The following is a 25,600-nucleotide window of genomic DNA, read 5'->3' on the forward strand; positions in this document are numbered from 1 at the left end:
TGGAGATGGTTAAAGAAAATTGAGAAAAGTGGGAGGTGAGCCGGCTGTTGTTTGCTGACGACACTGCACTTGTGGCAGGATCAGAGGATAAATGTGGGTAAAAGTAAGGTGATGAGATGTACAAGGGGTGAAAGTGGCAGCAGACTGGAAGTGAGCATTAAGGGAGAGTAACTGGAGGAAGTGGATAGTTTTAGATACATGGGTGCAAATATGGTAGGAAAAGGTGGAGTGGAGGTAGAATGTAGATTGAGAGAAGCAAGTAAATGCCTTGGTGGATTAAAAAGTTTAATGAGGAATAGACATCTGGGAATGGATGCTAAGAGGAGACTGTATGAAGGAGTGATTGTGCCAACAGCACTGTATGAAGCAGAAACGTGGAACATAAGAGAGGAAGAGAGAAGGAGTTTGAGTGTGTTTGAGATGAGGTGTCTGAGAAGTATGATAGGGGTTACTAGGCTAAATAGAGTGAGAAATGAGGAGGTGAGTAGGAAAATAGGGGTGGAAAGGGAGTTGGGAGATAGGGTTGATGAAAGAGTATTAGGATGGTTTGGACACATGGAAAGAATGAATGAAGAAAGACTAGTAAAAGAGGTATGGAAGGCAGATGCGGAGGGAGTGAACATGAGGGGATGTCCTAGGACTAGATGGATGGATGGGGTGAAGGATGCTTTGGGGAAGAGGGGAATGTCTGTTGAGGAAGGACGGGAGAGGACAGAAGACAGGGGTGAATGGAGAATGGTTGTATATGGATGATGTTGTGATGCATGAGGTGGAATGGGCAGGGGGATGGGGGGTGAGGTAGTATGTGTGAGCAAAATTTGACACAGCCCGAAGGGATTTCTCCCTGTCTTCTCCTTTTATGCATTGGGGGGACGGAGAGAGGGGGTCGCCGATTTAATGAAGCAGCCTTGCTGTGGATATGCTGTGAATTGCAACACTGCCTCTGACCCAGGGCAGTGGACAAGGTGCAGGGATGACCCGTCATCTAGGAGGTGCTAAGATTAGAGGGAGAGTGGAATGTATTTAGGGATGAAATGGGTGGGAATGATTTTATGCCTTTTCTTTTTGGCTACCCCCCTTGTAAGGGGGAAAAAGCCTTGGTATATGTATGTATGTATCAACAATTCGATTAAGGTAGAGGACTGTACAGAATCTATTTGGGTAGAGATTATAGGCAAGAATAAGAAAGTTATCATTGGCGTCTTTTATGGGCCTAACCTCAGCATTGAGCAGACTGACCCCCTGATTCATGAAATTTGCAGAGCATCCTAGTACAAAAATATTGTGATCATAGAAGACTTTGATTATAGAAAAATTGACTGGGAAACTTTTAGTAGGAGATCAGGAAAGGAAACTGTTCTTATATGTGGTGTTGGATAATTTCCTAAAACAAATAATTACTGATCCTATGAGGGGAGAAAATACTCTGGACTTACTTTTAACTAATAATGAGCACCTAATGAGTAACATAAAAGTGGGAGATAGTCTAGGGCTCTAGGCTCTAGAGATCATCAAGAAATAAGATTTAATATTATTTGGGAAGAATTAAAAAGCACGAACAATGTCCAAGTACCAGACTTCAGGAGAGCAAACTTTGACAGTATAAAAACCTATTTGAAATTGAATATGAAATGTCATATAGGCGTTACGGACGTTTCGGGCATTATCTGCACGGTTAGGTCTCGGTACATGACCAGGGGTCGGGTCACGGAGGGTAATATGCATACCTTGGGTCAGGTCACTTGGGGGCCGAGGCTCAACAGACATGTCAGCAATTTGGATGAAATGTATTGCAATCTAAATTATTTAATTATTACTGCACAAAATACATTTATCCCCCTGAAGTCAATACAGAAAAATAGTAATACTCCCAAATGGATGGTTGACAGATTGAAACATGAGATTGGAATGAAAAGAGGACTTTATATAAAAAAAAAAAAAAATGGGGAAATGCATCTTGGATCAAGATATAACGAAATGGCAGTGTGGGTTAAAAAGAATACACATACAGCAAAACGTAATTATGAAATTAAGGTTGCCAGTCAAGCAAGATCCAACCCAAAGGGTTTCTTTCATCTCTATAGAACAAAAAATAAAGAAAGAATAGGACCAATTAAAAATTATGAAAATGTCATGACAGAATCGGAGGAAAAAATGAGTGAGGAGTTTAACAAATATTTGCTCTGTGTTTACTAATGAGAGGTTAGATAAAGTACCTGACTGCGATCCGATTTTCAGTAGGGATGAAGAAAGTAGTCTATCTAATAGTAGCATTAGTAAAGTAGAAGTAGTCAAGCAGATTGAAAGGCTTAAAGCCACAAAATCCCTGGGTCCAGACGAAGTTTTTCCGAGAATGCTTAAGGAGTGTAAATTTTGAAATCTGCGACCAGTTAACTAAAAAAAGTAGGTACACTGATGGTGGACTGGCTGGTGAGGTTATTTAATGTCTGCTGGAAAGAGGGTAGAGTGCCAGAGGACTGGAGGAGTGCCTGTATAGTTCCACTTTACAAGGGAAAAGGGGACAAGTGTGAATGTAGTAGTTTCAGAGGGATTAGCTTGTTAGTGTAGTTGGGAAGGCTTATGGGAGGATCTTGATTGAGAGGATTAGGAGGAACAGAGGAAGTAATTGGTGAGGAACAGTGTGGATTTAGGACGGGTAGAGGTTGTGCAGATCAGATTTTTGTGGTAAGAGATATGTGAGAAAGCTATAGGAAAGGGGAAGGATGTTTTTTGGGCTTTTATAGATCTGGAAGAGGCTTACAACAGGGTAGACAGAAAGGCACTGTGGGAGGTTTTGCGGATATACGGGATAGGAGGAAAGCTTCAAGGAGCTGTCAAGAGTTTTTATGAGAGTAGTAGAGCTTGTGTCAGGATTAGAAATGGAGAGAGTGAGTGGTTCTAGGTAAAGGTGGGACTTCATCAGGGATGTGTTATGTCGCCCTGGCTGTTCAAATTATACATGGATGGGGTAGTGCGAGAGGTAAATGCAAGGGTAGTGGGTCAGGGATTGGAGATGGTTAATGAAAATGAAGAAAAGTGGGAGGTGAGCCAGCTGTTGTTTGCTGACGACACTGCACTTGTGGCAGGATCGGAGGAGGGACTGAGGAAGTTGGTGACAGAGTTTGGGAGAGTGTGTGATAGAAGAAAGCTGAAGATAAATGTGGGTAAGCGGTAAGGTGATGAGATGTACAAGGGGTGAAAGTGGCAGTAGACTGGAAGTGAGCATTAAGGGAGAGCGACTGGAGGAAGTAGATAGTTGTAGATACTTGGGTGCAAATGTGGCAGGAAAAGGTAGAGTGTAGGTGGAGGTAGAATGTAGATTGAGAGAAGCGAGTAAATGCCTTGGTGGATTAAAGAGTGTAATGAGGAATAGACATTTGGGAATGGATGCTGAGACTGTATGAAGGAGTGATTGTGCCAACAGTACTGTATGGGGCAGAAACATGGAACATAAGAGAAGAAGAGAGAAGGAGTTTGAATGTGTTTGAGATGAGGTGTCTGAGAAGTATGATGGGGGTTACTAGGCTTGATAGAGAGAGAAATGAGGAGGTGAGGAAGAGAACAGGGGTGGAAATGGAGTTTGGAGATAGGGTTGATGAAAGAGTATTAGGATGGTTTGGACACATGGAAAGAATGAGTGAAGAAAGACTAGTAAAAGAGGTATGGAAGGCAGATGTGGAGGGAGTGAACATGAGGGGACGTCCTAGGATGAGATGGATGGATGGGGTGAAGGGGGCTTTGGGGAAAAGGGGAATGTCTGTTGAGGAAGGACAAGAGAACAGAAGACAGGGGTGAATGGAGAATGGCTGTATATGGATGATGTTGTGATGCATGAGGTGGAATGGGTGGGGATGGGGGATGAGGTAGTGTGTGTGAGCAAAATTTGACACAGTCTGAAGGGATTTCTCCCCGTCCTCTCCTTTTATACATGGGGGGATGGAGAGGCTGGGGGGTCGCCGATTTAAGGGGGTACGCGACAACTGGAGGTCATTTTCTAAAATATTTAGAGTAAAGAGCTGAAACTTCTCAGGTAAATAGGTATCCATATTGCCTACATTTTAGGTGAAGCAGAATGATGTATGTACACATGTACACATGTACGTATACCAGTAGCGACATTTAAAAGTGCACAGCACCATAATACGTGGACCAATTTGTTTTATATTTTGGCTATGATTAGTCAGTAGGCACACCTAGGGCCGGTCATTGAGTAATTGAACAATTTCCTTTATACTTTTGCATACAGGCATTTCAATTTTAATGTCTGGCAAAAATCGTGAAAAATACAATTTTTTTGCTCTTGTTTCCATTATTACTCCAAACTCTTTCATCCTATTCAAAATATTCGAACGATCGGCCCTAGCAGTTACTAAAAGTAATATTCCCTGTAAGTTTCATCTAAATTTAATGTATATTAGATTTTTTATGATTAAAAAAAGTAGAAAAATATCGAACGGAGATATGGCAACTTGAAATATGAATATATCTGTAACTTGCTTATAGTTTCACCAATTTGACTGATTTTTTCATGGCTTAATTCTTATTATATAATAAGTAAGTACAGTAAAAATTATCAACATATTTTAATTATAAGTACTTTAAATACTGAAAAACTAAAGTATAAGTATGTCACAGTAGTGATGACGCACAGACGACAACATCATATAATTTGCTTTTTTGCACCTTTGGCGGTTTCTTCATATGAAACCTCTCTGCTGGGGGTCTTCAGGGTATCTAAATCATTGGAAAGAGGTTTATTTTCCAGTAGTGGGCGCCTTCTCTTTCCTCATCAGATTCCCCTCGCCAATCTATGTTGGTAGGGCACCCCCTCCAGCATCATATGATGTCCCTTCTTCTTTCTTCTTCCTGTATAGCCTTGATCTTTTTCCTCTTGCTTTCTTCTTTGGATTTAATCTTCCTCTTTGAATTGTTTTGTCTAATGTTGTCCTTTACCTCTGTCACCGTCACAGAGGTGCAGGTGAGGGCGGTGGTGGAGTGAGAGGTGGTGAGATCTTTAGTCGTCTTTGACTGCTTGCCATCTTTAACTGCTGTTTTTTGTCATTGTGATGTTCTTTTGTTCTTTTTGCTACCCATGATGACTGTACTAAAGAGTAATATGTACTAGCTAAAGTAATAGATTGCAATGAGAGCTCATGAGACATGCGTACTTCCTTTTCAGAGCTAGCCGGGAACTAACGCTTAGTTTCGCACAAAGTTGGCAAAATATTCTCCCTCCGCCTTCCTCCCTTCCCCTCCACAATCGTATTGGCTGTTGATACACTGGGTGAGTGTAAATTCAATCAAATTTCAACGTTATTCGCTGCGCCTGAAGGTCCTAAGTGGCACGCCTCCCTCTAGTGTGGGTTGCGCCTTTAAATCTGTCCCTTTAAACCTCACCCAGGACCTTTAAATTGCGCGCGGCTGGAAAATTATTTGTCGGGATTTATTTCTAAGTGGTATACGAACATTTTGAACACAGTTTTGAAAAATGCCATATCTTGACCAAATTCACCCCCCCAGGTGTCGCGTACCCCCTTAATGAAGCAGCCTTGCTGTGGATGTGCTGCGTCTTGTGACACTGCTTCTGACCCAGGGCAGTGGACAAGGTGCAGGGATGACCCGTCATCCAGGAGGCTCCAAGATAAGAGGGAGGGTGGAGGGGTGTGGAGTGTATTCAGGGATGGAATGGTTGGGAGTGATGTTATGCCTTTTCCTTTTTGGCTACTTCCCTTGAAAGGGGGAAAAAGCCTTAGTATATGTATGTTAACTAAAATATTTAATGAATCGGCACAAACACGCAAACACCTCCGTCGTCGTCGTCGTCGCGTGACCAAGAAGAAGAGGATTTACGACGATAAAGGAAACCTGGTTTGTATTGTAGGGGTGGGGAGTGATCGTGAGTGTCCGAAATGATATCTCTGCAGTGCTAGTCAATTGTATTAACATGGAATTAGCGAAAATGAATGAAAATAAAGACTCGAAAGCCAGTCACGAACCAGAGCCATCTGGCGTCAGTCAATCGAACTGCGACGTAAACAAACCTTGTACTAACACGTGCGATGGAAAAGATTTTCCAGGATTTAAGTATGAAAGCAGGAACTTAAGTCGATTATTAGAGATAGAGAGAGATATGAGCAAAAATAGGATTCAGTGGGAAAATGAAATTATGGACTTAAGGAAAGATATCATAGGATTAATAGACTGCTTAGCACAGGCGAATCACGAAATTTCTGACCTAAGAAAAACCAACTTGGATCTTACAAACGAGATTAAAGAAATGAAAAGGGATTTAAATGAGTTGAAGAATGATAACGAAAAGAAGAAAACTAATGAAAATAACAGCAGCGAAAATTTAAAGATAGTAGTGAACAATAAATTACAAGAATTGACACAAAAGATCGAAGAGAACCTAGGTGAGGAAAGTATTCAGAAAATTAAGTGGAAGGAAAACATCAAAAACAAGGAAATTGCTTTTAAAGAAATAGTCAAGCAGCAAATGCAGGATAATGCAAAAGACACAATTATCCAAGTGATTAACGAAAAAGCTAACTGGGTCAGGGATACAGTAGATAGGAAAAAATGTATTGTGGTTTATGGACTAAAAGAAAAACAGGGATTGGCGAGGTACATGAGAGAAAAAGAGACTGCAGTAGAAATCCTAAATGAAATTCAGGGAGGAGAAAGAGATGCAAGCACAGACCTGGAAGAGACGTATAGAATCGGTCGTTATTCTAAGAATAGAAATCGACCTCTAAAGATAAAATTATGGTCACAGATGGTAGTAGAAGACATATTTGAAAAAGTAGGCAACTTGGCAAAGAGTGAAAAATACAATAAGATATGGATAAAAAGAGAAATGAGTACTAAGGAATTAGAAAAAGAAAAGTCACTAAGAGAAGAAGCAAAGGAAAAAAACTTGATGAGAATGGAGACAGAATGCAAAGAATTCCATTGGAGAGTAATCGACATGAGATTGAGACAATGGCACATCAAAACGAAAAAACCTAGGACAGAAAAAATAATGGAGAAGGAAGAAAACTAAAAGTGGCCTATACTAACATTGATGGATTAATTTCAGGTCTGAACGAACTCAATGATTATCTGTTAGAAGAAAAACCAGACACAATGGGAATTGTAGAGACTAAACTAAGAAGTGAAATACCATCCATTGTTATAGGAGAAGGCCTATATAATTACTGGATAAAAAACAGGGATAAGAAACAGGGAGGGGGAATCATGTTCTTGGCCAAGAAAGACCTAAACGTGACAAAAATTGCAGAGGGCAAAGGTAATGTTGAACTGATCATGATAAAAGTCGAAGGCAAGAATATGAAAAGTAGAAAGATTGTGGTGACCTATGTACCCCCAAAAACGAATGCTTGGAAAGAGAACGAACATACAAAAATGCTAAAAGATACAAGAAAATCACTAAATGAGATACTAATGGGTAAGGGTAACCTGGTAATTATGGGGGACTTCAATTGCAAAGAAATTTGTTGGGACAACATGACAGTGCGAGGAGGAGATGACTTGTGGGGCAACGTACTGCTAGACATGACCATGGAGTACACAATGACCCAATGGGTCAATGAAAACACAAGGTACAGAAACAATGAAGAGCCATCAAAACTAGATTTAATATTTACAACAGAACCTGAAATAGTGGACAAAGTCCAGTACAAGACACCAATTGGAAAGAGTGACCATGTACTCATCGAAACTGTACTAAAGGAAGAAATAGACATGGAGAGGAACGAAAAGCATAGGAAAGGAAGATTGATGTACAACAAAACAGACTTTGCAAAACTAAAGACATTCTTCTGGAATGAAAACTGGGAAAAACTCTATATGGAAGAGACAACAGTGGAAGAGAAATGGAATATATTGATGGATAATTACAATGAAGGGGTAAACAGACATGTACCAAGACAAAAGTGAGAGTGAGAGTACATTAAATGTTGGTTCAACAAAAGATGCAGTGAAGCAAAAGACAGAAGGGATAAAGCTTGGAAAAAGTGGAGAAAAGACAAAAAACAAAGCAAATGTCAAATTTACATAAACTATAGAAATGAGTATGTTAACTTGAGAAGAGAGAAAAAAAGGAACCGTGAGAAGGATATTATAGATAAATGCAAAGATCAACCCAAGCTATTCTATTGGTATGTGAATGGTAAACTTAAAACCAAACAGGAAATGGTGAAACTACGCCAAGGAAATATAGAATACACAGAAGAATTAGAGATGGCCGAAGTCACCAGAGAGAAAATACAAAACTAGGACGTAGATAATAACAAGCAATCTCCCCACATGAGTGAGTTCACAATATCACAAAAAGAAATATCAGAACATCTATCGAAACTGGACGTCAGAAAATCACATGGCCCGGATGGTATTTTAAATTGGATTCTAAAGGAATGCAAAGAAGAACTAACAGACAAAATACACATCATAATAAATAGCTCACTCAAAGAAGGAAAGATACCTAATGACTGGAAAAATGCTAACATTGTACCAATATATAAAGGAGGAAACAAGGAAGAACCCACCAACTATAGGCCAGTATCACTAACAAGCACTATAGCCAAAATTTGTGAGAAAATCATCAAGAATAAATGGGTAAAACATCTGGAAGACAACAACATATTAAACCCAAGACAATTCGGGTTCAGACAAGGAAGATCATGCACCACAAACTTAATATGCTTCTACCCAAGGCTAATAGATATAGTGCAAGAAAGAAATGGATGGGCTGATTGTGCATTCCTAGACTTTCAAAAAGCCTTTGACAAAGTACCACACAGAAAATTACTAAAAAACTGGAACACATAGGAATACAAGGGAACCTACTAAAATGGATGGAGGACTTCCTGACTGGTAGAAAGATGAGAGTAGTGCTCAAAGAAAAATATTCAGATTGGAAAGAGGTGATCAGTGGAGTACCGCAAGGATCTGTACTGGCACCAATAATGTTTGCTATCTATATGAATGACATGGACGAAGACGTGAACTGTTACATGAGCTTCTTTGCTGACGACGCCAAACTGTTAAGGAAAGTAGAAACTGATAAGGACTGTGAAGCACTGCAAGAAGACCTGAATAGGGTATGGAACTGGAGTCAGAAATGGGAAGTGGACTTTAATACTAAGAAGTGTAGCATAATGGAGTTTGGAAAAAGCAAAAACAGAATATCAGGAAAATATACAATTGGAACCAAGGAAGTAAAGAAAGTAGGATCCGAAAAATACTTGGGAGTAATTATCACAAACGACTTGTCCTATGATAAACAGATTAACAAAATTGCCGGGGAGACTTACAACTTGCTAAGATCAATAAAAGTGGCATTTGCATACTTGGACGAAGACATGATAAAAAAAATATTGGTTACATTGATAAGGCCTAGACTAGAGTATGCGGCGACATTGTGGTCCCCCAGTACCAAAAAGAATACTGTATAAAGGAAATAGAAAAAATCCATGGGTGCAATATACATACATACATATACCAAGGCTTTTTTCCCCTTACTAGGGAGGTAGCCAAAAAGGAAAAGGCATAAAATCATTCCCACCCATTCCATCCCTGAAAACACTCCACACCCCTCCACCCTATCTCCCATCTTAGCACCTCCTAGATGACGGGTCATCCCTGCACCTTGTCCACTGCCCTGGGTCAGAAGCAGTGTCGCAAAACACAGCACATCCACAGCAAGGCCGCTTCATTAAATCGGCGACCCCCTCTCTCCGTCCCCCCATATAAAGGAGAGGACGGGGAGAAATCCCTTCGAGCTGCGTCAAAATTTTGCTCACACATACTACCTCACCCCCCATCCCCCCGTCCATTCCACCTCATGCATCACATCTTCCATATACAACCATTCTCCATTCACCCCTGTCTTCTGTCCTCTCCCGTCCTTCCTCAACAGACATTCCCCTCTTCCCCAAAGCCCCCTTCACCCCATCCATCCATCTCATCCTAGGACGTCCCCTCATGTTCACTCCCTCCACATCTGCCTTCCATACCTCTTTTATTAGTCTTTCTTCACTCATTCTTTCCATGTGTCCAAACCATCCTAATACTCTTTCATCAACCCTATCTCCTAACTCCCTTTCCACCCCTGTTCTCCTCCTCACCTCCTCATTTCTCTCTCTATCTAGCCTAGTAACCCCCATCATACTTCTCAGACACTTCATCTCAAACACATTCAAACTCCTTCTCTCTTCCTCTCTTATGTTCCATGTTTCTGCTCCATACAGTGCTGTTGGCACTATCACTCCTTCATACAGTCCCCTCTTAGCATCCATTCCCAAATTTCTATTCCTCATTACACTCTTTAATCCACCAAGGCATTTACTCGCTTCTCTCAATCTACATTCTACCTCGACCTTCACTTCACCTTTTCCTGCCACATTTGCACCCAAGTATCTGAAACTATCCACTTCCTCCAGTTGCTCTCCCTTAATGCTCACTTCCAGTCTGCTGCCACTTTCACCCCTTGTACATCTCATCACCTTACTTTTACCCACATTTATCTTCAGCTTTCTTCTATCACATACTCTCCCAAACTCTGTCACCAGCTTCCTCAATCCTTCCTCCAATCCTGCCACAAGCGCAGTGTCGTCCGCAAACAACAACTGGCTCACCTCCCACTTTTCTCCATATGGGCGCAATATAGCAACAGAAAATTAAGTACAGTATTAATTTTGTAAATTAAAATGTATCAATGTAATATGCAATTTTGTGGGTGGAAATGAAAATAAAAATACCTTGCTACAAGCAATTATGCTAATGAACAAAGTCAGTAGCATAGGATCGGGACACCATCTTGTCGTCTGTCAATTGACGGCCTCGGTACTTCCGACAGTACCTCGGCAGGTACATTTTCTTGAAGGAATGTTATGGAGCGGAGATACATGCATTCCTTCAAGCTGCAAGAACTTTGTATACCCCACAAGCTGAGAGAGTGGTTGAAAAGCCCGCCAACGTCTCTCACGACGATGACAACGAGGACGAGCCGGATGACATTTAATTTGCAGGTAATGATTTATTAAACACAGGTTAGGTTAGGTTAGACGAATTTATCATCCTTTCATTTCTTCGACGTCAGCATCTATCATAACAAACATGGCGTAGCATTCGTCTGACATGACTTTGTTACTTATGAAATCTGTTTTAGCACCTTTTTTGTTTTTAATTTCCACTCACAAAATTGCATATTACGTTGATACATTATAATTTACAAAATTGATAATTAATTTTCTATTGCTATATTGCGTCCATGGTCAAAACTAAAAATTTACCATCATTTGTAATAAATCTTGTGTTTTTAAGTGAATAGAGAATTCCAGGAATAAAACTGCTAATGTTAGTTTTACTCCCCACAATTCCTTTAATGTGTTTATGTTGTTTTTTAGGGGTATTGGCAGGGCAGACCGTCCATGGAGGTGGTCTGATTTCACTGACCAAAATAAAAAAATATATCATTTATTTTTGTAATTGTGCTAAATCCCAACCGATTTATCTCGTTCAACAACAAAAATGTTTAGTTCTGAATGCACTCACATATGCATGATTATCTGATGACGAGACCAGGTGCGCCTTATTGTCAGGCGCCTTATGTAAGGACAGGGAATAGCAATTTACGGGTACGCCTTATGGTACAAAGCGCCTTATGGTCTGAAGAATATGGTACTGTTTAATCTTCCTCATTGTTTGCACTATCATCCTCATCACTCTGAGCAGAGCAGTCAACACAAATGTGCATAGCATGTTCCAAGCAGATGGGTTTGTAACACTTCTGGCAGCAATTTCTTGTCTTGCGATCTTTTGACCTTGGGCACAATGAGCATCTTTGAATGGATTCTTCATGATGACGTTTTGGAGGCAATTCCTTTGATGCCGAGATATGATGAATCTTCCTTTTCAAGTCTTTCCTCAAATATGGGTTTGTCTTATGATGATGAATGTGGTCCTCCACCAACTTGAGTCCCAATTCCTTTAGAAACTTTTGGCACCTAATAGCTGTTTAAGAGTTGGCCATGAATATATTGTATGCATTTATTCCTGCAATATTGAGTATGGTGTAGAAAACTACAACTAGCAAACGCCGAGTATTTCTGGAAACATTGTAGATGGAACACAACTGATCCACAGTGTCTACCGCTCCTTTAGTACTGTTATAAAAGGTAATAATCTCTGGTTTCTTTTTTTCTTTAGTGCTCTCATCAATTGGAGCGTCATGATGCATTGTGCTCAGTAAGACAACATTTTTACCTTTCTTGGGAACATATGAGGTCAGTGTAACATCCTTGTGGAAACCAAACAAACTTGTGTATTCAGTTCTGCCTTTTGTGGCAACAGACTGAGGGGGAAGTTCTGGCTTATTCTTCCTCAGAGTGCCAACTAATGTTAATCTATAATTCTTCAAAAGATCAACTGCAAGTCTGTAACTGGTAAACCAATTATCCATTGTGATATTTCTTCCAGACCCATTTATATGAGACACCAACCATTTTACCCCTGCTGCTCCTGAATTATTGACTACAAAGGGGCCCTCTGCTTGTTTCCCCAAATAGACCTCTATACGTGACACATAGAAAGTTTTAGCATCTGCCTGAATAAATATTTTTATGCCTTATTTGGCTGGCTTACTTGGCATGTACATCCTAAATGAACAGTTCCCTCTAAAGGCAGCCAACATTTCATCAACTGTTGCATACTCGGAGACATTATGATTGGAGATACAATTATCAAAAAAAAATTCAAAGAACTTTCTAAAGGGTGCAAACTTATCTTTTAGCCTTCTTTCAGCCTGAGTGTGTAAGTCATCAAACCTCATAGACCTCAGCAAGAAACGAAATCACTGCAAAGACATAGTTGTCAGAAAAATTTCAATTCCTGTACCATCGGTTGCCCAAGCATCTTCAATATTCATTCGGTTAGCTCTAAAAACTCCTAACAGATAAATAAGTCCTATTGCAGCTTTCATCTCCCTTTCATCAGTATGTTTCTCTTTTGACTTATCTTTATATTTTCCTTGCTTACTGTCAATGTATATATTAGTGCAGACAACTAATTCATTCAGAAGTTCTTGAGTGACGAACAAAGACTGGCAGTCTTTTACAGCATGTACATGTTTTGCTGCTCCTTTTGGTCCTGGTGAACCCTGATATATGTTATGTGCACGTGTACGCCGTTGATGACGTGGAGGAACTTCTTTCCAGAGTTTTATTTTTGCCAACAAACTGTTTTTCTGCATATCTGGTTGCTTGCTGCTCATCTTCATCATTAGATTCGTCTGCATCTTCGTCAGGTAAAATCTGCAACACATCATCTGCTTCAGCACTTCCCTCTTCATCGGCTGTTTCTTCTTCATCTACTGTTTCTTCCTGAGCCACTCCGTCTTCTTCCTCTTCAGATTCCTCTTCATCTGGCTCTTCATCAAGAAATGATCCTGTGTCTTCTATATCTAGTTCTCTCTCAACCATTTCTCTCTGTTTTTCCATTTGTCTTTCATAGTCCATTGTGAATCTGTAATAAAAGAACATCATTTTCTTACTTTTTATATGTTGCTCAAAACCATAGACTAACAAAAAAATGTTTGAACAATTGACAGTAATATACAATTTTATGTGAGAAATTATCAACCTTTCAAATATATTGATAGATAAGTAAAATAAACAATAATAAGAATAATGTACCTCTCAATAGATAATGCCATGAATGGTGTTGTGGGGTTTGCTATACCCCAGAGACAAATAACATCCCAGTAAACATGCCCGAAATGGCCCGCTTTATGCCCATTTCTGGTTTCCCTCTTAGCCAAAAGTGGGCCTATTCAGGCTTGCCATTATGCTGTAACGGTACCGTTTTGGAACCTTAATGGCATCGGCAGTGTTTGCACACAGGCTTTTAAACGGGCCGGTTATGGCTGCCGTCATTGGTCAACAAAGGGACCAGTTCTGGCCCCTTTCAGGTTTTCCTTAATGGAGCCGGTTCAAGTCCAATAACAGGCCGGTTACGGCAGCCGTAACTGGGCCACAACGCGCCGGTTCTGGGCCTTTTTGGGATTCCCTTAACGCAGCCATTTATATACAGATACGGCCCAGTTATGGCAAATGTTATCCCCCCCGGCAATGGCTCATTCACGGTTAACCACAAATATCACCGGTGCTGAGAAATCATATTTTCTAAATTTGCTAAAATTGTTTGAATAACTATTATATATACACGATGCCAAAATTGAATGTACAAACTATAATTATCAGCGACTAACACACACACAAATGATTAGTCAATGTTTATACAGCCTTTGTCTAAAACTCAGTCCGTTATAAACAGACATAGTAAACATGGCGTTTGTCTCTGATATTAATAAGCTTACATTTTGATATTTCGCATATCGCATATATCCTAGACATACACAAATTTGGAAACAAATTCTCAACACCCGTTAAATTGGTCATATATTTCGGCAGAATTTCATTTTACATGTGATCATTTTAATTTACATACATACATATACCAAGGCTTTTTCCCCCTTACAAGGGGGGTAGCCAAAAAGAAAAAGGCATAAAATCATTCCCACCCATTCCATCCCTGAATACACTCCACACCCCTCCACCCTCCCTCTTATCTTAGCACCTCCTGAATGAGGGGTCATCCCTGCACCTTGTCCCCTGCCCTGGGTCAGAAGCAGTGTCGCAAGACACAGCACATCCACAGCAAGGCCGCTTCATTAAATCGGCGACCCCCCCTCTCCGTCCCCCCATTGCATAAAATGAGAGGACGGGGAGAAATCCCTTCGGGCTGCGTCAAATTTTGCTCACACACACTACCTCACCCCCCATCCACCCACCCATTCCACCTCATGCTAACACAACATCATCCATATACAACCACTCTCCATTCACCCTTGTCTTCTGTCCTCTCCCGTCCTTCCTCAACAAACATTCCCCTCTTCCCCAAAGCCCCCTTCACCCCATCCATCCACCTCATCCTAGGACGCCCCCTCATGTTCACTCCCTCCACATTCTGCCTTCCACACCTCTTTTACTAGTCTTTCTTCACTCATTCTTTCCATGTGTCCAAACCATCCTAATACTCTTTCATCAACCCTATCTCCCAACTCCCTTTCTACCCCCGTTCTCCTCCTCACCTCCTCATTTCTCACTCTATCTAGCCTAGTAACCCCCATCATACTTCTCAGACACCTCATCTCAAACACATTCAAACTCCTTCTCTCTTCTTCTCTTATGTTCCATGTTTGTACCCCATACAGTACTGTTGGCACAATCACTCCTTCATACAGTCTCCTCTTAGCATCCATTCCCAAATGTCTATTCCTCATCACACTCTTTAATCCACCAAGGCATTTACTCGCTTCTCTCAATCTACATTCTACCTCCACTTTCACTCCACCTCTCCCTGCCACATTTGCACCCAAGTATCTAAAACTATCCACTTCCTCCAGTCGCTCTCCCTTAATGCTCACTTCCAGTCTACTGCCACTTTCACCCCTTGTACATCTCATCACCTTACTTTTACCCACATTTATCTTCAGCTTTCTTCTATCACATACTCTCCCAAACTCTGCCACCAACTTCCTCAATCCCTCCTCCGATCCTGCCACAAGCGCAGTGTCATCCGCAAACAACAGCTGGCTCACCTCCCACTTTTCTCCATTTTCTTTAACCATCTCCAATCCCTTGCCCACTACCCTTGCATTTACCTCTCGCACCACCCCATCCATGTATGAGTTGAACAGCCAGGGTGACATAACGCATCCTTGACGAAGTCCCACCTTTACCTCGAACCACTCACTCTCTCTATTTCCAATCCTGACACAAGCTCTACTATTCTCATAAAAACTCTTGAGAGCTCCCAAAAGCTTTCCTCCTATCCCGTATATCTTCATAACCTCCCACAGTGCCTTTCTGTCTACCCTATCATAAGCCTTTTCCAGATCCATAAAAGCCCAAAAAACATCCTTCCCCTTTCCTATAGCTTTCTCACATGTCTGTCTTACCACAAAGATCTGATCTACACAACCTCTACCTGTCCTAAATCCACACTGTTCCTCACCAATTACTCCTTCTATTCCTCTCCTAATCCTCTCAACCAAGATCCTCCCATAAGCCTTCCCAACTACACTCAACAAGCTAATCCCTCTGAAACTACTACATTCACATTTTAATTTAGTGTTTGGAATTAGGCAAATGCATTAGAACCAATTGTCATTTTCACAAATGTCTAATATATAGTAATAGCTGTCGATCACGAGTCCAACACGTGATCCAAAGACCAGGTGAATACACAATAACAAGAAATATTAATGTAACAAATATTATTTTATTTGCAATTATACAGGAGAACTATGTATGTTGTACGTTATCTGACTTCTAGGTGTCGACTGGGTCTGACTTAATGGCATTATACTTATTTTAAACTAAGACCAATTAAGACTTCTATTATCAAACGGATGTAGCAGAGTCCTGCTTCCTCCTTTTTCTGCCTCCACATCTGTCTGAGGCATTTCTCAGATAAATCATGATTTCCCGCTCTACATGGGCTTGCACAGCACCTTCAATGCAAGTTAAACGGAGGATAGCACCTGAAAAGTGGAAAGAATTAACTATGTTAATAGATATTTAAAAATCAGTTCAACAAATAGAATTGATAAGACATTCAGAACCTCTAAGTTAGTATTTTTCCTTAAAACGAGTGAAGAAAGCTGAAAAAGAAATAGACTTCGATCTACATAAAAGTTCAAAACGTTTACGGGGAATTATAATTTTTTTGTACTAAGATTAGGTTTCAGTAAGTACTGCTTGCTAACAAGCTTACAAGAAATGCATAGTATTAGAAATAGATCCAATTCGACGTTTATTTATTTAAATGCCTACTAAAGTAAGACAAAAGGGATATAACAAAAAAAACAATCATGCAGAAGCATGTGAAATAGACAGTGTAAACACCTATAGCTAATAACTTCAATAAATTACGTTAGTGATCATTGTGCCCAAAACCATATTTCAGCACCCTAACAAGTAAACCAAAATAGGGTCGATATATAGAATCTTGACATTATTAAAAACAACCCCCCAATGGCCCCCATATACCCGGGTTATTCGTTTAATATAACAAGGGGCATCTGATGCACTTTCAACAATCTCAAACTGTAAATAAGAATAAAAAATTATTAACGAAAATGATGCTATTCATTCCCCATACATATCACCAGTATTTCGATATCAATATTCATTAAAAAATAGTTCTCTTAGACCAAAGATAAAACATACCAATCCAGACTGTAGACAGCGTTGTGGATTTAAAACCCCGTTTTGCCTCCGCATCATCCTTGCTCTTCCAGCCCTTCGTTCCAATCCAGTTGAATTTGACCTGGAGCAGGTGGCTTAGTAGCGAAGAGCCCATCCTCCTGACGCAGTCCCGTAGGTCAAAGCCTCCAATCAAGCAGAGCTTGTTCTACTGAAGTAGAAGAGGTATTACACAGAAATGAACTATGAATGACAAACTTAAGCAGAGACAATTATTAGAAAAAGAAGCCGGGTTAGGGAGCAGGATGGGGCCTAAAAAAAGTATTTAAAAGTCGAATAGCAATAATAAATTAAAAACAAAGAGACGCCTACTACAAAATAACTGCAGCAACAAAATGTGCCCTCTAAAATGACACAATCGTAGTTGGGTCAGAATTACCAGTAACAATCCTTAAAATGCTATTGTATGTACTCGTGTAAAACATGACAATAAATAAGGTACGTTCTACAGACACTAGACAATATAAGAAACGTTGGTAAATACAATATTTGGACAGAGTCATCATAATTTTCTAACAGAAGTAATTGGCAAACGATTAAATGCATCTGAGTGGTACTCCTTTTTTGTCGCATATTAATCTAGATAATTTCAGAAAAGCTAGCGCACATTGAAAAAACTTTCTTACCAATATCTTTTGGTGTTTTTTATCTTCATTTAATCAGCCCTCGAATACGACAAACTCCTCTAAGGGGGTGAGTGGCAACTGCATTGGAAGCTTAGCGTCATCAACCTTTCCGCTTGTTTTATTGAGCTTCTTCAGCTCTGCCCTGCAGGCTCTCACCTCAGCATGTAGCTCCTCCAGATCATGTTTCAATTCCATTAAAATGGTAAGAAACTCTACATCTTGCGCTGCAAAAAGGGTAAAATACGCAAAATGAATACCATAAACTTTTTATTTTTTAAATTATCTTGCATCTTACACAAAAAAAATATTAACATTGTACTAAGCTCATCCGGTTAGCATAAAAATAAATTATTTCACAACTTTTGAGAATGAGAAGTACATTCAATCATTCATATGACAGAAATGATACATCACAGTTACTAACAAAATCACTAGTCTTATAATTAATCTCTGTGGATCTCCTAAATAATTCCCAATTAGCCTCTCCTGTCTTCCATTTAGGTGAGCAAGAGGAGGGAGTGTTCTTTAAATATCTAATATGGATAGGCCAGTGGTCGCTACCATGTAATTCTTCATCTACTGACCAACTGTAATCTAATCTTAAGGATGATGAATAAATAGTTAGGTCTATAGCAGAACTTGAGTTGTGAAAGACATCAAACCTAGTTTTGGAACAGTCATTCATCAAAATGACATCGTTATTATCAATAAATTCTTCAATTATATTGCCCCAGGGGTCACACCTTGATTCACTCCATAGAGGATGCTTGGCGTTAAAGTCACCCATTAGAATAAAAGGCTCAGGGAGCTGGTCAACCAAAGATTGTAGGTCATTTAACTCAAACTGACGGGGGTGCTTATATATGTCTACGAGTCGATGTTCCAGTTCAGGTTCCAAATATAAAGAACATAAAGTGATCCATTTAGTGGTAAAGATTTGTACTGCACAAGCCTGCAACACTGAATGTAGCTGGACACTTCTGTGGTTTACACATTTCTTAACAATGATACCAGTACCTCCATGGGCACGGCCCCCAATCATAGGAGGAGATCTGTAAAATTTATAATTAAGTCCAACATTAGGGGATAAATTGCTAAGCATAGTTTCTTGCAGACAAAAAACAGACACATCATGTTCTTTAAAGAGAATCCCAACCTGCTCTCGATGAGAATTAAAACCTTGCATATTCCATTGAATTATGGACATTATACTGTTTTCTTTTTCTTTTTTGGGTCTACTGGTCTGGTAAGAGAAGTCTGGGAGAGAGAGGGTTTACAAGGTGGGTTCTTTTCTAATTTCTTTGCTTTCGCGGGTGGCATCCTCCTCTCTGACGATGGTCCGACCGACAATGTAGAGTCTGGGTTATTAGTTTCTTTCTTAGATTGCTTATCGCGATTTGGGGAAGGGAATGGAGATGAGGGTGAACTGTGGAGTCTTTTACTGCACACAGCTTCAGACTCCATTGCTTCACTTCTGTGTGCCTCAACCGAGTGAGGCACAACAGTCCGTGATCCCTTTATTGGGGAGCCCCTCGAGTTTGGAAGTTTGACTGATTGAGAGGAGGCTTTATTAGGGGAACCCTGTGGGGTCCCAGCAATGAGAACTTTAGGTGCCCCTCTAGATGGGGCAGGAGGTATTCCCTCAACTGGGGATGGGAGAACCTCCGCAGAGTAGGGTTGACGAGTACTACAATTTCCAACTTGTGGGGAAGACCGATTTGGTCTAGTAGTGACTCTTTCACACTGAGGCTTGGGTTCAGCATTTCCTTGATCCACATTGCTTCTGTGCACCTCAACCGAGTGAGGCACACTAGTCAGCAATCCCTCTACTGGGGAATCCCCCAAGTCTGGAAGAGAGATTGCCTGAGAGGAGGCTTCATTAGAAGAAGCCTGTGAGGTTTCTACAATAGAAACATTAGGTGCCCCTCAGATGGGGCATGGGACACCCCTTCAACAAGGGGTGAGGAAACCTCTGCACAGGAGGCTTCAGAAGTACTAGAAATTCCTCCTTGAGAAGAAGAAAGACCATTAGGTTTCATAGTTACACTTTTACAGTGAGGCTTGGGTTCAGTGTTAACAAAACCATTCATATTGGCATTTTTATTTCCATTGCCTTCTATTGTAGGCTGATCCACTTTACTATTTGTTTTAACAACATTACTGTATCTTTTGGAATTACTTAATAGTCTTTTAGCATATCCTATGCTTATATGTACTGCATGAGCTTTTAGTAGTATTTCCTGTTCCTTCTTATAAATTATACAGTTCTTATTTCTGGCATCATGCTCTTCTTTACAATTTATACAAACTGTTGGGCAGGAACAATCCACATGTTCAGGCTAAGCACATATCAAACACATTTTGTCCCTTGCACATCTGCGGGAAGGATCCCAGTAAACATGGTTAAAATGGGCCATTTCTAGTTTCCTTGCGGCATGTTAAGGCAGTTCGGGTTCTGTTTTGCCTTAAGCTAACCGTAACGGGGCCAGTTAAATGCTGCCATTTTATAACCGACTTTAAATTGTACCGTTATCATACCGGAATGCTACCGTTTAATCATAACGTACAAATGGGCCAGTTCTGGCCCGGTTAAGATAGATTGCAGTGTTTATAACGTTACATCTCGCACCATTCCATCTACGGAGATAACGTCCGAGCCTTTGAAGCATGCTCCAAAGAGTTCCGATCTCACATTTTGAATCCAAAGAAACTACAAGAGCGGAGTGTTTTTTCACTGGCTGATATATTTTTCATTTTGCTGTGTCGATTCCACTTTTTATTACCAGGTAACAAAGCAATGACATAACGTATACATTATAGCCTAGTGATTACACTTCAGTGGCAGCAGTTTGTTTGGTAATGATTTTATAGCGGGTCTGTTGCATTAAATTTCCTTGGGTGAGCGATAATGTGTAAGTCTGGCACTTTATCAGTTTATCAGACACTGGGCCTATAACGTTGTAAGCTATCAACGCCAGCTTAAGTAAATTTTATTTTAATTCCTGAATTTTGAAATTAGGTTAAGCAATATTATCATGTATAGGCCTAACAGTTATTAAAAACTCAAAAAAAAACAATTCTACACCTACACTAGAATAATTCTATTACTAATATTACTAAACTAGTAGGCCTATAGTCAAAACATCTCAACCACAGCCTTTTTTATATCAGTTGTGGGCTCTATTTGATACTACTTGTTCCTGTTACTAATACTAGTGAGTTGTGTTGGGTAAGGCTAGAGCTCTACTTATAAATTTTTTGTTTGGTATAATCACTGAAGCATATCTGAGTTATTTGTTTATTGTGCTGTATAGAGCTGTATAAAATAATTCAAGTATTAAACAATTTAGTATTCAATATTTTTAAAAATTAGCAATGTCAATTTGGACAAAACGTCAAAAAATAAAAAATTATGTAAATCATCATTTAGAAAATATTATGAAGAAGTCTTCAGAAAATGTGGATATTGTTGATTCTAGTCATAACCAAAATGTTAACATTGTGAAAGTAGCACATAGTTTGCCATCTAGTTCTACTTATGTACAAAATACAGTTAGATATAAAGATAGTAATGAGGTACATCAAACTTCACAAGAGTCTTATAAAGAAATGGTTGGCTTTGAAATTGAGGAAGACAATACTATCCTGCATGATAGTGATTGTCATAATAATTATGATTCTTCTGACTATGATTATGTATCATCCGATAATGATGGAAATGGTGACTCACAGACTTTTCAAAATGAGTTGATGGATTTATTGTTTAATGTAACTCATATTGCACTAAAAGAACTACTTAAAATTTTGAGTCTAGTACTACCATCTCCCTAAAGATCCAAGAACACTAATTAAAATAGGGAAGATTGATAAAATTGTGCAAATATATGGTGGTGAGTATTATCATTTTGGTGTTGCTATTGGTATATTAAATCAGCTGACATACCGTAGTTATTTACTGGAGCAAGTCGTACTAAAGTTACAAATAAACATTGATGGTCTACCACTGTTTAAAAGTGCCAAAACTCAGTTTTGGCCTATTCTGGGGTTAATTCCAGGAACAGCAAAATCACAAACTTTTGCTATTGGTATATTTTGTGGTGATTCAAAGCCAGGTAGTGTTGAAGAATTTCTTTCTTATTTCATTGATGAAATGATAGAGTTAAAGGTAAATGGAATAAAATATGAAGATAAGACCTATCAGGTAGTTATAAAGGCTTTTGTTTGTGATGCTCCAGCACGATCCTTTATCAAATGTATTAAAGGGCAATACCCCGTCTGGGGTATTGGCTGCTTGTTATTGTGGCAAAATAGCATGCAGTTGATACTTTAGTGTCTATATGGGGTGCCCCTATGGACCAGAGCCACACATCATTTTGTCTATGATAGAAGAAATTCTGTTCATAGAGAAATGATGACACTTTTATACTACGACTGTCCCTCCGTTATGCTGTCCCCCAACCCCTTGTTGCTGTCCTGTACCATTTCTCTGAGTATTCTCTTTCTGTGATGGGGGAATTCCCTGTGGTGGGGGAAAAGAATGCTGCCACCAAGTATCCCACTTGGATCGTAAGAGGCGAGAAGAAAGGGACGGGGAGAGGGACTAGGCATCCTTCTCCTTGTAGTCCCACGGGGCATATAACCTAAAAAGAAAAGTGAAGGCATAAGGGGTGCTGGAGGGCCTCGGGCCAGCATCCTAAGGTTTGGGTCTTTTAATGTGCGTGGATGTGGTACAGATGAGAGTAAAAGGGAAGAGATAGGTAGTATGTTTGTGAGAAGAAAGATGGATGTGTTGGCTTTGAGTGAGACTAAGTTGAAAGGGAAGGGTGAGTGTAAGTTTGGGAGTGTAAGTGGGAGGTTATCAGGAGTGAAGAGAGGGTGAGGGAGGGAAGGGGTGGCTATTCTAGTAAGTGAGGAGATAGGTAAACAGGTAGTGGAGTGGAAGGAGGTTTCCTCAAGGATAATGTGGATGAAGGTGAAACTGGGAAAGGAGATGTGGGTCTTTGTAAGTGCATATGGGCCGGGCAGTGAGAAGAGCGTGGAAGAAAGGGAGGCCTTTTGGATAGATTTAAATGAGTGCATAGAGGGTTTAGGAAGAAATGTCAATGTAATAGTACTGGGAGACCTTAATGCTAGGGTGGGAAATGGTCCAATCGATGGAGTGGTTGGGAAGTGTGGAGTTCCAGGAAAGAATCGTAGTGGAGAGTTGATGGTGGAAATGTGTCTAGAGAGTTGATGATAGCAAATACAGTGTTTCGGAACAAAGTCAAGCATAAGTACACATGGGAGAGGGTGGTGGAGGGAAGGGTGGTAGATAGAACGCTAATGGATTATGTAGTGGTAAATAGGATTATGATAGGAAGAGTTAAGGATGTACATGTGCTAAGGGTAGAGGGTGGGGGAATATCAGATCATTTTTTGGAAGGTAAGCTGAGATTGGAGGATAGATGGAGAAAGAGGAAAGGGACAAAAGGTAGGGAGGTTCTTAGAGTGAACTCCTTGAATGAAAAGGAAAAGGAGAAGGAGTACGAAAAGAAGCTGAAGGAGGAGTGGGAGGGAGTAAAGGATGGAGCAGAGATGGGTGTGGAGGAGGAATGGGGATGGTTCAAGGAGGGAGTCTTAAAGTGTGCAAGGATGGTGTGTGGAACAAGAAGGACAGGGGGAAATAGAAGAAAGGGTAGTGAATGGTGCGATGAGGAAACGAAGAAGGTTGTAGAAGAGAAGAAGCGAGCATTCACAGATTGGTTACAAAAGAGGACGGGGGAGTCATATGAGACGTACAAAGAAAAGAAAAGAGAAGTAAAGCAAAAGGTAAAGGAGGCAAAGAGGAGAGCAGATGTGAAATGGGGAAGGAGTATGACAGAAAATTTTGAAAGTAATAAAAAGATGTTTTGGAAAGAAATTAAGAAAGGAAGAGGAGGCGAATCAAGTAGGGAAGAAAAGGTAAAAGGTACAGATGGAGAGATGATAATGGAAGAGATGGCAGTAAGGGGAAGATGGGCTGAATATTTTAGGGAGTTGCTAAATGTGAAGGAGGATAGGGAAGGAAAGATAGCTGCAGTGGGAAATGCGAAGAAAATGAGAGTGATGAGTGAGGAGAATGGAGGAGAAATAAGGAAGGATGAGGTGAAGGCAGTTGTAAAGATGATGAAAGCAGGTAAGGCACCTGGTCTGGATGGATGCCATGCAGAATGTCTGAAAAAGGGAGGTTCAGTGATGGTGGACTGGTTGGTGAGGTTATTTAATGTTTGCTGGAGAGGGGGTAGAGTGCCGGAGGACTGGAGAAGTGCCTGTATAGTTCCTCTTTTCAAGGGAAAAGGGGACAAGTGTGAATGTAGTAGTTTCAGAGGGATTAGCCTGTTAAGTGTAGTAGGGAAGGCTTATGGGATGATCTTAATTGAGAGGATTAGGAGAGGAACAGAAGGAGTAATTGATGAGGAACAGTGTGGATTTAGGACAGGTAGAGGTTGTGTAGATCAGATCTTTGTGGTAAGACAGATATGTGAGAAAGCTATAGGAAAGGGGAAGGATGTTTTTTGGGCTTTTATGGATCTGGAAAAGGCTTATGATAGGGTAGACAGAAAGGCACTGTGGGAGGTTATGCAGATTTATGGGATAGGAGGAAAGCTTCTGGGAGCTGTCAAGAGTTTTTATGAGAGTAGTAGAGCTTGTGTCAGGATTAGAAATAGAGAGAGTGAGTGGTTTGAAGTAAAGGTGGGACTTCGTCAAGGATGCGTTATGTCGCCCTGGCTGTTCAACTTATACATGGATGGGGTGGTGCGAGAGGTGAATGCTAGGGTAGTGGGTCAGGGATTGGAGATGGTTAAAGAAAATGGAGAAAAGTGGGAGGTGAGCCAGCTGTTGTTTGCAGACGACACTGCGCTTGTGGCAGGGTCAGAGGAGGGATTGAGGAAGCTGGTGGCAGAGTTTGGGAGAGTATGTGATAGAAGAAAGCTAAAGATAAATGTGGGTAAAAGTAAGGTGATGAGATGTACAAGGGGTGAAAGTGGCAGTAGACTGGAAGTGAACATTAAGGGAGAGCGACTGGAGGAAGTGGATAGTTTTAGATACTTGGGTGCAAGTGTAGCAGGAAAAGGTGGAGTGAAGGTGGAGGTAGAATGTAGATTGAAAGAAGCGAGTAAATGCCTTGGTGGATTAAAGAGTGTAATGAGGAATAGACATTTGGGAATGGATGCGAAGAGGAGACTGTATGAAGGAGTGATTGTGCCAACAGCACTGTATGGGGCAGAAACGTGGAACATAAGAGAAGAAGAGAGAAGGAGTTTGAATGTGTTTGAGATGAGGTGTCTGAGAAGTATGATGGGGGTTACTAGGCTAGAGTGAGAAATGAGGAGGTGAGGAGGAGAACAGGGGTGAAAAAGGATTTGGGAGATAGGGTTGATGAAAGAATATTAAGATGGTTTGGACACATGGAAAGAATGAGTGAAGAAAGACTAGTAAAAGAGGTATGGTAGGCAGATGTGGAGGGAGTGAACATGAGGGGATGTCCTAGGATGAGGTGGATGGATGGGGTGAAGGGGGCTTTGGGGAAGAGGGGAATGTCTGTTGAGGAAGGAAGGGAGAGGACAGAAGACAGAGGTGAGTGGAGAATGGTTGTATATGGATGATGTTGTGATTGCATGAGGA

General features: G+C 40.5%; 2 protein-coding genes across 11 annotated transcripts in view; one reads left to right on the forward strand and one right to left on the reverse strand.

Moving 5' to 3' along the window:
- The window catches only part of LOC143027551 (uncharacterized), a 124,120-nt gene that overhangs the window by 77,044 nt on the left and 21,476 nt on the right, over nt 1-25,600 (forward strand). The window lies entirely within an intron of this gene.
- Nucleotides 10,411-18,175, reverse strand: LOC143027549 (uncharacterized). Of its 2 annotated transcripts, none has more exons than XM_076188845.1 (3): nt 17,957-18,175; nt 17,295-17,478; nt 10,411-16,606 (listed from the first exon to the last, which is right to left on the reverse strand). In XM_076188845.1, the coding sequence occupies exons 2-3, from the start codon at nt 17,425-17,427 to the stop codon at nt 16,467-16,469; spliced, it is 273 nt and encodes a 90-aa protein (XP_076044960.1). In that variant the 5' UTR covers nt 17,428-17,478; nt 17,957-18,175; the 3' UTR covers nt 10,411-16,466. The 2 variants fall into 2 exon arrangements, with proteins under 2 accessions (XP_076044960.1, XP_076044959.1); XM_076188844.1 differs by having other exon boundaries at nt 17,295-17,481.

Source organism: Oratosquilla oratoria, chromosome 8 (assembly GCF_046742065.1).
Source record: "Oratosquilla oratoria isolate Oo_2021 chromosome 8, ASM4674206v1, whole genome shotgun sequence".
Classification (NCBI taxonomy): domain Eukaryota; kingdom Metazoa; phylum Arthropoda; class Malacostraca; order Stomatopoda; family Squillidae; genus Oratosquilla; species Oratosquilla oratoria.